Below are 11,469 nucleotides of genomic sequence, written 5' to 3'. Positions count from 1 at the left end.
CTCAGCCAGCGTGCGAGCAGCTGCACCTCTACTCCACCTTCATCATCATCATCCTCCTCATCACCTCCTCCTCCTCCTCCTCCTCCTCTCCACCATGGCGAGCTCCAGCTCATCGCAGACGGTGAGGAGCCTGGTGATCGTGGTGCTGGCGTTGTGGTCGATCATCTCGCTCATCATCATCGTGGTGTGGGCGACGTCGCCCGACATGAAGAGCGCCAGCCAGTGCCGCGCCGAGCTGCAGGAGGCCACCGAGAAGCTGGAGGGCGCCAAGGTGGTGCACGCCAAGAACCAGGCCAAGCTGGAGGAGATGGTGCTGGAGGCCCGGGAGAACGTGAGCCGGCAGCAGCACAACATCCAGGTCCTGCTGCTCGAACTCGCCGCCGCCAACGCCTCGCTGGACGACTGCAAGCAGGAAAACGTGAGTGGATCCACTTCCTGTCGGCTCAGACTTCACACACTGTAAAAAAATCTCTTTAATCTGCCAGTCAGAAAGATCAGGGCTGCTCCCCTGACTAACCCTGAGTTCTTTCTGATTTGGGAAAAATCTACTTCATTCCAGATTTTTCTTGAATCTCAGTGGCTGATCTGCTGAGACGGTTTTAGAGCCCTGAAGCAGTGAGAGCTGGTGGCTGGAGGCTGGGAGAGCTGCCCTGCTCAAAGCCTCACACACTCTGATGAAACAACAAGGAGGAAAAATCCAAACATGTTTTTCCTACTGAAAATATGCACGGACCGAAAAAAGTGATTCTGCTGGAGAGAAGCGAGGTTAGGGTTTAGCCAAGCAGCTTCCATCCTGTTTCATGTTGCTCGTGCCTGACAGTCTCTCTGCTCTGCAAAAACACAAACCAGCAAAGCTCCACCTCACAGCCTCGTCCTTAGACCCGACGCTGCTTTTCTCTTCCAACAAGGTAAAACATTTCAGTGTTTTAAAGTGCAGAACCTACTCTGCCTGGTGTAGTTTAGTTTAGTTTCAGATTTATTGGATGTGTGCTTGTTGCACTGAGCAGCTCATCAGACAGTGACTAATAAAGGCTCCCTGTTCTGTTCTACTCTATTCTAAAAAAGTGACTGGGATGAGATAATCTCACTTGTTTCCAGTGGAGTTAATCTGGATTTTTTTTTTTTTTTATGTGTGTGTGTGTAAACATGCTGGAACCAGGCAGAGTGAGATCAGGCAGAAAAAGTGAGAGGAGGTGCAGGTCTTTTGGAGAGGAGGGAGCTGATCCCCTCCACAGTCTCATATCTGTCACATTCTCAGCAGGAGAAACACGAGCGGGTCTTTTTCTCCCTCCATCATCAGCCTGTTGCACAACCCTCCTGTGTTTCCGGAGGCTCGTGAACGCTCCCTTTCTTCTTCTTCTTCTTCTTCTTCTTCTTCTTTTCTTATCAGAGTTTGAACAAACAGCGTCACGGCAACTCTTCTGTTTCTGCACACTTCCACTAATTGTAGGAGGAACTTTTCCAGCCTCATATCCTTAATATTTTCAGTCGGAAAAAGTGAGTGTTTGCCTTCTCCTGCCCCCCCACCCCACCCCCTGTCCTGACTCACTCCTCCTCCTCCTCCCTCTCTCCCAGCCTCTCTCTCCTCCCGCTCGTCCTTCCTTGTATGGAGAGTAAATCCCTGCAGCCCCCCCCTCCCCTCCCCGCGTCGCTTCACCTCTGTACTCGTTCTCTGTTCATTCACTTTAACACAGAAACTTCAGCTCACAGCCAGGACACAGACTGTGACCCTCTGAAGCCACCGCAGTGTTCTGCAATCTCTGGGAGGAGATCATCCCACTTGTTTCCAACACTAACCAACTTGTTTCCACAGTTTTCTTGACTCAGGTGTCATGATCCGCCTCATGCTGCCTCCTCTCAACACATTTAGACCTGAAACAAGTGAGACTGCACTGGAGATAAGTGGGATTATCTCAGATGATCTCATCTCACTGGTGGATTTAAAAGAAAAAAAAAAGATTTTAACTGTGAGGATGAGACTGGATGACATGCAGATTTTTTACAGTGCAGCTGCAGTGTTTGTCCCCATCAGCAGGAAGAATCACAGCTGTGGGTTTTACATAAGAACAGCAGCATGTAGCAGGCAGCCATGCAAATGAACACATTCAAATGAAGCCGCGTGCAGATCAGCTGCCACTTCCTGGAGAAACCCTGAGGTGCTGAAGCCCGGCGGGTCCACAGTGCAGAGGCCTGGTCGGGTCTGAGGCCTGGTCGGGTCTAAGGCCTGGTCCGGTCTGAGGCCCGGTCGGGTCTGAGGTGCTGAGGCCTGGTCGGGTCTGAGGCCTGGTCGGGTCTGAGGCCTGGTTGGGTCTAAGGCCTGGTCCGGTCTGAGGCCCGGTCGGGTCTGAGGTGCTGAGGCCTGGTCGGGTCTGAGGCCTGGTCGGGTCTGAGGCCTGGTCGGGTCTGAGGCCTGGTTGGGTCTGAGGCCTGGGGTCGGGTCTGAGGCCTGGTCGGGTCTGAGGCCTGGGGTCGGGTCTGAGGCCTGGTCGGGTCTGAGGCCTGGGTTCGGGTCTAAGGCCTGGTCGGGTCTGAGGCCTGGTCGGGTCTGAGGTGCTGAGGCCTGGGGTCGGGTCTAAGGCCTGGTTGGGTCTGAGGCCTGGTCCGGTCTGAGGCCTGGTCCGGTCTGAGGCCTGGTCGGGTCTGAGGCCTGGGGTCGGGTCTAAGGCCTGGTTGGGTCTAAGGCCTGGTTGGGTCTGAGGCCTGGTCGGGTCTAAGGCCTGGTTGGGTCTGAGGCCTGGGGTCGGGTCTGAGGCCTGGTTGGGTCTGAGGCCTGGGGTCGGGTCTGAGGCCTGGGGTCGGGTCTGAGGCCTGGTCGGGTCTGAGGCCTGGTCGGGTCTGAGGCCTGGGGTCGGGTCTAAGGCCTGGTCGGGTCTGAGGCCTGGTCGGGTCTGAGGCCTGGTCGGGTCTGAGGCCTGGTCGGGTCTGAGGCCTGGGGTCGGGTCTGAGGCCTGGTCGGGTCTGAGGCCTGGTCCGGTCTGAGGCCTGGTCCGGTCTGAGGCCTGGTCCGGTCTGAGGCCTGGGGTCGGGTCTAAGGCCTGGTTGGGTCTGAGGCCTGGGGTCGGGTCTAAGGCCTGGTCGGGTCTGAGGCCTGGTCGGGTCTGAGGCCTGGGGTCGGGTCTGAGGCCTGGTCGGGTCTGAGGCCTGGTCGGGTCTGAGGCCTGGTCGGGTCTGAGGCCTGGGGTCGGGTCTGAGGCCTGGTCGGGTCTGAGGCCTGGTCGGGTCTGAGGCCTGGGGTCGGGTCTGAGGCCTGGTCGGGTCTGAGGCCTGGTCGGGTCTGAGGCCTGGTTGGGTCTGAGGCCTGGGGTTGGGTCTGAGGCCTGGTCAGGTCTGAGGCCTGGTTGGGTCTGAGGCCTGGGGTTGGGTCTGAGGCCTGGTCAGGTCTGAGGCCTGGTTGGGTCTGTGTGGGACTCTGCTGCAGATCCTGAGCGTCCCGTGTGTTTGGACCTGGCCTCTGTCTGTGGCTCTAAGTTTAAACTCTGCGTTCGCTCACAGGAATGTTTTTGAAAGCCGTTGTCGGCGTGGAGTCGGCGCTCACGCCGGCCTGCTTTCAATCACCGCCTCAGATATGTGATAGCGGCGGGCAGAGCCTGGCATGGCCCCGGTTTCCTTAAAGAGACGGAAACCCCAGTTCTTAAGGTGCATTTCCTGCTTTAGTATTGTTGAGTTCAATCTTCACCCCAACCAGGACGGGACAGTTTCTAAAAGTTTGAACCCGGCCCAGCAGAGCAGGAGTTAGTTTTAGGTCTTCCTACAACCTGCCAGCTGTTCTCCCAGCTGACACTGCTGGAGAACAGGGATGGGGAACCTTTTTCCTATCAAGGGCCATTTCAGTTTTTAGAACATCTTTTATGGGCCATAAAAAATAATTGAATGAGAGTATCGCAATAATTTCATCAGTGTTTTAACATTAATAATAAGAATTTAATTGTTACCAAGCTTTTAATGGGTCAGACGTCACAAACCTTAATGCCATGACTGGAGGTGCCTGTTTGGAGAGACACATGATGTCAGATGGTGGTGATGATGATGATGACGATGATGATGATGATGATGATGATGATGATGATGATGACGATGATGATGATGATGATGACGATGATGATGACGATGATGATGACGATGATGATGACGATGATGATGATGGCTGTCAAGGTTTGGCCAGGCAGTCTGGTCAGCAGCAGGACGTCTGGATGAGGTTTGAGCTTCTTCTCACTACAGAACATCCAGAACATCCAGAACATGGTCTCTGTCAGGATGCGTGAAAAGCCAAGTGTAATAACATGTGTCATAACATGCGTAATAACACATGTAATAACATATAATAACATGTGTAATAACATGTGTAGCGTGGTGATATTACAGTGTCAGTCGGTGCAGATGTGCACTCAGGGCCGTCCCTGGACATTTGGGGCCCCTGGGCAGACTGTGGGGCCCCTGGGCAGACTGTGGTGTGGGGCCCCTGGGCAGACTGTGGGGCCCCTGGGCAGACTGTGGGGCCCCTGGGCAGACTGTGGTGTGGGGCCCCTGGGCAGACTGTGGGGCCCCTGGGCAGACTGTGGGGCCCCTGGGCAGAGCAGAGCGATGTGGAAACCTGAAAGGTTTGATTTGAGCCTCTGAGCTAAAGTCACTTCTGTTTAGTTCTTTTAATTTTTCTTTTCTGGGGGAATTTCGGTATTTTTTCTTGTCATTTGTTTTTCCTACTTTTTTTTTATCTGTTAATTTGTCTTGTAATCTATAATTACGTGTTTTCAATATAAAATAATAATAATTCTAATAATTTTAAATATAGTTTTATAAAAAAATTTCTACTAGTTTTGATCATTTTCTGATTTCTGGGGGAAACTGATGAGTATATTTCTTTTGTTTATCTACTTTTTTGGATAATTTTCTGGTCATTTTGTTGGAACGTGTTCCTGCTTGTGTTGAAACACAGCTTCTTGCTGCTTTGCTTTGCTGTCGCCGTGGCTCCCACACACACACACACACACACACACACACACACCTCCTGATGACAGTGAATGGGAAACCAGATGATCTTTGTGTTCCTCATGTTCCTCGTGTTCCTCGTGTTCTGAGAGCTTGTGTTTGTGTGCAGGTGGTGCTGAAGGGGAACATCAGTGCGCTGGAGCAGCAGATCGAGCAGCACAGGCAGACCGAGCTGAACCTCACCGCTCAGATCGAGCTGCAGCAAGGTAGGAAAATCTCCGTCACAGCCCGCCGGACTCCCGGCCATGAAAGGAGACTTTCTCAGCCACGATATTCTTAGCCGCATTTTCCCCTGTAACCATGGCGACCTCTGACTCAGAGTAAACAAATATATGCGATCGGTGGCTGGTTGCTGCCTTAAAGAAATGAGTCGACACTCTGTTCCCAAGTCTGCAGAGGGAGAGGGAGAGAGAGAGAAAGAGAGAGGGAGAGAGAGAGAGGGAGAGAGAGAGAAAGAGAGAGAGAGAGGGAGAGATAGAGAGAGGGAGAGAGAGAGGGAGAGAGAGAGAGACAGGGAGAGAGAGAGAGAGAGACAGGGAGAGAGAGAGAGAGAGAGGGAGAGATAGAGAGAGATGGCTGATGGCTGCTGATGGATTTAAAAGCTATTTGTTTATGAGCTCCCATGTCATTATGGAAGATGAAGTGCTCTTGCAGCTCTGAGCTGCAGCCTCGGTGACGTCCCGGGGCAGCGAGCTGGCACGTGGGCCTCCCCAACGCGAGCGGGCTGCCGGGGCCCGCTGCCAGCTGACAGGGAGAGGCACATACCTCCGGCCCGACTCATCACCCAGAGGACTCACACACGTACCAAAAATACTCCGGAGCAGCCGACGTACCCCACGGTGCTCACAGAACAGAACAGAACCTCAGAACGTTCCCAAAAGAACGTCTGGGAGCTGTTCTGCACTTTGGCTACTCACTGACATTCATTCAACTTCACTTTTACTACTTACCTGCTGTGTTTTTATGACGGTGTGTTCGGGACGCTGCGGGAGGGAGGAGTTATGGAGTCAGGGGAGGGGGTAATATTCAGAGCAAAAAATATATAATGTATTATTTATTTTATTTATTTTTTTATTTCATCTTTATTTATTCAGGGAGGGCCAATTGAGAGCAAGCTCTCATTTCCAATGGCGCCCTGATTACAGCACAAATACAATTCAATACACATTACAATACATATCAATAATAATATGCACTCAACAGAAGCACATAATGAAATCAACAAACACATGAACATTCAGAAATCATGAGGTCAGCGAGAATGTATTTGAAGTGATTAAAAGGAATCAGTGAATCCGACTGAGGCTGAGACAGCAGATTATTCCATTTAAAAGGAGCGAAATAACTAAAGGCAATTTCTCCTGCCTCCATTTTAATAGCTGGGATATTAAGAGCCAGAGTGGGTAGTTAAGAGACCTGAAGCTCATTAGGCTCAATAAGTAGAGAGGAAGTTTTTTAAGTAATGCCTTATAAATAAACAATACACAGTGTTGCTCCCTTCTCAGAGCCAGAGGAGTCCAACCCACATTCAGATGGCAGTGATGGGTCATGAACCCATCACCAGTAATTCATCTAATAGCAGAATGATAAATTGTGTCAAGTGGTTTAAGAACAGAGGGAGAAGCATGCATGTAAATAAAGTCACCACAGTCTAAAACTGATAGAAATGTAGAAGTATCTGCTTCCTACAGTGCTGAGGAAGACAGGATTTATTTCTCTTTATATTATCTATTATATTGTCTTTCATTTTTGGTTGGTCTGGGTGCATTCTGCTTTTATTTATGTTCTGTATGTCCTGAATGAAATGGGCTTTACAGCTAGTTATGATTACTGTATTCGTTTTGACACGTTGGAGTGATTAGTGGATGCCCATATTTCCAGTGTGGGCCGATCTTAACAATAAATCAGTATTTGTGGGACGTCCTGCAGGAAGCAGGGCCTTGAGGAAAAACACTTTGCTGCCGCTGACTTCCTGAGCTGGAACAGTCGGGGGGAAATGATGAATTCCTGTACGGAGGCGATATGGAGACGGCATTGTGTTGCCGGGGGCGACCCCGCCCACCCCGCCAGGCATCGCTCCTCCATCAGCACCTTAATGCGAACGAGCCGGCCCTCCCTCCTGCAGAGCAACAAGCCCCAAAGTCCAGGCAGCGGCTGGGAAAAACAGACCGACATGTGAAAGTCCTGATGCCAGCCCATTCCCAAAATAGTTCCCATGGCGATAAGCCACGCCCGAGCTGCACTTTACCTTATAAGCCCAAATCCCACCAATCTCTTCCTGCCAAACTGATCCATAACAACCAGAGAGGAAACGTCCTCGGGCCGGTGGAGCCAGCAGAGACCTGTCACCCCTCCGAGTCCAGCTGAGTCCAGCTGAGTCCAGCTGAGTCCAGAAGAGTCCAGCTGAGTCCAGAAGAGTCCAGCTGAGTCCAGAAGAGTCCAGCTGAGTCCAGAAGAGTCCAGAAGAGTCCAGCTGAGTCCAGCTGAGTCCAGAAGAGTCCAGCTGAGTCCAGCTGAGTCCAGCTGAGTCCAGCTGAGTCCAGAAGAGTCCAGAAGAGTCCAGCTGAGTCCAGCTGAGTCCAGCTGAGTCCAGCTGAGTCCAGAAGAGTCCAGAAGAGTCCAGCTGAGTCCAGCTGAGTCCAGAAGAGTCCAGCTGAGTCCAGAAGAGTCCAGAAGAGTCCAGCTGAGTCCAGCTGAGTCCAGAAGAGTCCAGCTGAGTCCAGCTGAGTCCAGCTGAGTCCAGAAGAGTCCAGAAGAGTCCAGCTGAGTCCAGCTGAGTCCAGAAGAGTCCAGCTGAGTCCAGAAGAGTCCAGCTGAGTCCAGAAGAGTCCAGCTGAGTCCAGCTGAGAGTCCAGCTGAGTCCAGAAGAGTCCAGACTTGGTCCTCATGTCAGCCTGATGCCTGCAGAGAGAAACTGGATCAGGATCAGAATCAGAAGTCGCAGCTGCTCAAATCCTCAAGAGAATTAAATTATAAGCCATAGAAAAAGAAATAAATACAAAAATATGTGCCTTAAAAAAGTGTCTTATGTCAAAAGTTCTATCAGAAGTCTGTGCATTCAAATATTACAGTAATAAATACAGACGACATACAGCAGGACAGGGACTAGAACTCCTCCAAACCGCTCAGGACTGAAAACCTGACGAGTTCCTCAGCCGGTCCAAAACAAACAAGATAAAGAAAAGGAGGAGGGAGAGCGAGGAGAGCGAGGAGAGAGCGAGGAGAGAGCGAGGAGAGAGCGAGGAGAGCGAGGAGAGCGAGGGGAGAGCGAGGAGAGAGCGAGGAGAGAGCGAGGAGAGCGAGGAGAGCGAGGGGAGAGCGAGGGGAGCGAGGAGAGAGCGAGGAGAGCGAGGAGAGCGAGGGGAGAGCGAGGAGAGCGAGAGCAGCTCCTCCAGTCAGCTGTTAGCCGCCAGCTGTTCAGCTCATCTCCAACCAGTCTGAGCATCTGTTAATCGCTGAGTCATGTTGAAGAGGAACATGAGCACCTTCTCTGGTGAACGTCAGGAACATGTGACGACACAGCGCCACCCTGACCTCTGACCTCTGACCTGCAGGGACGGGACGAGGCTCCGACTGTCCGTCCTGAGAGCCTGAACCGCAACCGTGAGACCCGCAGATGCCCAGAGCAAAACCTGCGAGCAAAACTCAGACCTCCAAGCTCAGACCTCCAACCTCAGACCTCCAAGCTCAGACCTCCAAGCTCTGACCTCCAAGCTCAGACCTCCAAGCTCAAAACTCTGTTCTGTTCTCCTCTGTTCTGTTCTGGTTGTGATTGTGGTTCTGGTTCTGGTTCCTGTGTGCAGATCACATAGAGGTTCTGCAGGTGAACGTGACGCAGGCGTTCCATCAGACCCAGTCGTGCCTCAGCCTGAACGCCGCCGCTGAGAGCCAGAAGGACGCGGCTCAGAGCCAGACCGCCCTCTGCGAGACCAGCAAGCACTTCCTGGAGAGGCAGCTGTGAGTCACATGGTCTGCTGCAGCCAATCACAGGCCACCGCCGGGCTGCAGCCACACACTGACACTGTGTGTGTGTGTGTGTGTGTGTGTGTGTGTGTGTGTGTGTGTGCTGACAGGCTCAAGTGTAAGGTGGTGGACCAGCAGGCTCCTCAGCAGACTCAGACAGATAAAAACTCCTCGCCGCTCGCCGGCGCCCCCACCCTGCTGCTGCTGCTCTGCTCCAGCCTGCTCCTCCTCACCTGTGAGTACCCAACACTCCTACAGCCCCCGAACACACCACAGCACCTGAACACACCACAGCACCTGAACACACCACAGCACCTGAACACACCACAGCCCCCGAACACTCCCACAGCCCCCGAACACACCACAGCACTGAACACACCACAGCACCTGAACACACCACAGCCCCGAACACACCACAGCACCTGAACACACCACAGCCCCGAACACACCACAGCACCTGAACACACCACAGCCCCGAACACACCACAGCCCCTGAAAGCACCACAGCACCTGAACGCACCACAGCCCCCGAACACTCCCACAGCCCCCGAACACACCACAGCACTGAACACACCACAGCACCTGAACACACCACAGCCCCGAACACACCACAGCACCTGAACACACCACAGCCCCGAACACACCACAGCACCTGAACACACCACAGCCCCGAACACACCACAGCCCCTGAAAGCACCACAGCACCTGAACGCACCACAGCACCTGAACGCACCACAGCCCCGAACACACCACAGCCCCTGAGAGCACCACAGCACCTGAACGCACCACAGCACCTGAACACACCACAGCACCTGAACGCACCACAGCACCTGAACGCACCACAGCCCCGAACACACCACAGCCCCTGAAAGCACCACAGCACCTGAACGCACCACAGCACCTGAACACACCACAGCACCTGAAAGCACCACAGCTCCTGAACACACCACAGCTCCTGAACACACCACAGCACCTGAACACACCACAGCACCTGAACACACCACAGCCCCGAACACACCACAGCACCTGAACACACCACAGCACCTGAACACACCACAGCCAGTTTGCTGTGGAATAAATAAACATTACTGTTTAACTGTAAATACATATGAACTAAAGTTTAATTAATTAACTATCAATTAACCATTAATTAATGATGGTTATTATAAAGTGTTAAAAAGTGCAAGTTCTACCCAGAAAGCCACAGTCTCTCTCTCACACACACACACACACACACACACACAGATGTGTGACCACATCTGACACGCAGGTGCCGTCCGTGTTACTTCCTGTTGTTCAGTTTTCTTGGCTGTGAACGTCAGACTGGGGTTGTGGTTAAGAGTGGGATGTCATCTGTTACCATGGCGACCAGCCTGGCGGTCCAGCCTCCTCCTCAGGGTGAAAACTCTTCTGTGTGGCTCGGAGGAGAAAAGCAGAGTTCAGGCGTCCGCACTCTGAAAAGTGTTTCCTGGGGTTCTGGGGGTTGTAGTTTTTGGATGATTTGGGGTCGTTCTGCTCACCGTGTTGTGTTTGTGTGCAGGATGTGGCGGCGGCGGCGGCGGCGGCGGGTCGGAGCCGTGTGGACAAACATGACTGCTGTAAACTTCCTGTCTGCAGAACGCCACCTCACCGCCAGGAGGCACAGCGCTTTCACACGGACTGGGGGGGCGGGGCTAAAGACTTTCTGCTTCCTTTTCTACTGCTTTGCAGACACACACACACACACACACACACAGAGCTCACACACACTCTGAGGTGCCTCTAGTCAGCGTCACAGAGCTTCCTGCCGCAAGGCGAGCGCCGTGGAGGCTCAGTGTGAAACTTCATAACTGTGTGTCTGTGAGTGTGTAAGCGTGTGTGTGTGTGTGTGTGTGTGTGTGTGTGTGTGTTTGGATTCAGCCACAGTTATGTCAGCTTCCATTTTAGTGTTGCTGTTTCTGTCGAACAGTGAGCGGGCAGCATCGACAGACACTCTGGACTCTGAGATGCTTTAAGAGACGCTGCCAGTCTCAGCCGGTCCAGAAAACAACGAAACAACAACCAGAGATCCAGATCTGCTCCTTTATTTTGAAATCCCACTTCCCAGCACAGATTCTGATTAAATATATTAACATATATACACTGTATATTTGGGGAAAAAAATGAAATCTTAAAAAAAAAAAAAAATCAAAATCACAAAATCTTAAAAAAAAAAAAAAAAAAAAAAAAATCAAAATCACATGAAATTAGACACCAAAAAAATCCAGGTGGCGCCGTTTGGATGTGTGAACGGGCTGAGGCTGCACTTTCAGCAGAAAAAAGACAATCATCAAATAAAAACCTTCAGCGTCTTCAGGGGCCACATCGCACTTTCCATTTTTCAGGGGCGTCACGATGCGTTCACTGCGCTGCGTTCGCTGCAGGCGTCAGGTTTTCATTTGGTTGGTAGTGGATTTAGTTGTAGTTCAGTGTGTGCGTGTGTGTGTGTGTGTGTGTGTGTGTGTGTGAGGACCCCTGCTCGCTCGCTTCCTCTCCATAATG

The 11,469-nt window shown here is 52.2% G+C and overlaps 1 protein-coding gene across 1 annotated transcript in view; it reads left to right on the top strand.

Annotated features, from left to right (window-relative positions):
* LOC115357812 (uncharacterized) overlaps positions 1 to 11,158 on the top strand; it is an 11,177-nt gene extending 19 nt beyond the window's left edge. Inside the window, exons 1-5 of the mRNA XM_030049518.1 lie at positions 1 to 418; positions 5,096 to 5,192; positions 8,790 to 8,943; positions 9,060 to 9,184; positions 10,490 to 11,158. The exon at positions 1 to 418 is cut by the window's left edge and continues 19 nt beyond it. Coding sequence (XP_029905378.1) covers positions 95 to 418; positions 5,096 to 5,192; positions 8,790 to 8,943; positions 9,060 to 9,184; positions 10,490 to 10,491 — 702 coding nt within the window. The 5' untranslated portion in view covers positions 1 to 94 and the 3' untranslated portion in view covers positions 10,492 to 11,158. The remainder of the gene's footprint in view (positions 419 to 5,095; positions 5,193 to 8,789; positions 8,944 to 9,059; positions 9,185 to 10,489) is intronic.
* Positions 11,159 to 11,469: the final 311 nt, after the last annotated feature.

Source organism: Myripristis murdjan, chromosome 4 (assembly GCF_902150065.1).
Source record: "Myripristis murdjan chromosome 4, fMyrMur1.1, whole genome shotgun sequence".
Classification (NCBI taxonomy): Eukaryota; Metazoa; Chordata; class Actinopteri; order Holocentriformes; family Holocentridae; genus Myripristis; species Myripristis murdjan.
Note: the sequence above shows the minus strand (reverse complement) of the source record. Positions and strands in the feature narration are given on the sequence as shown.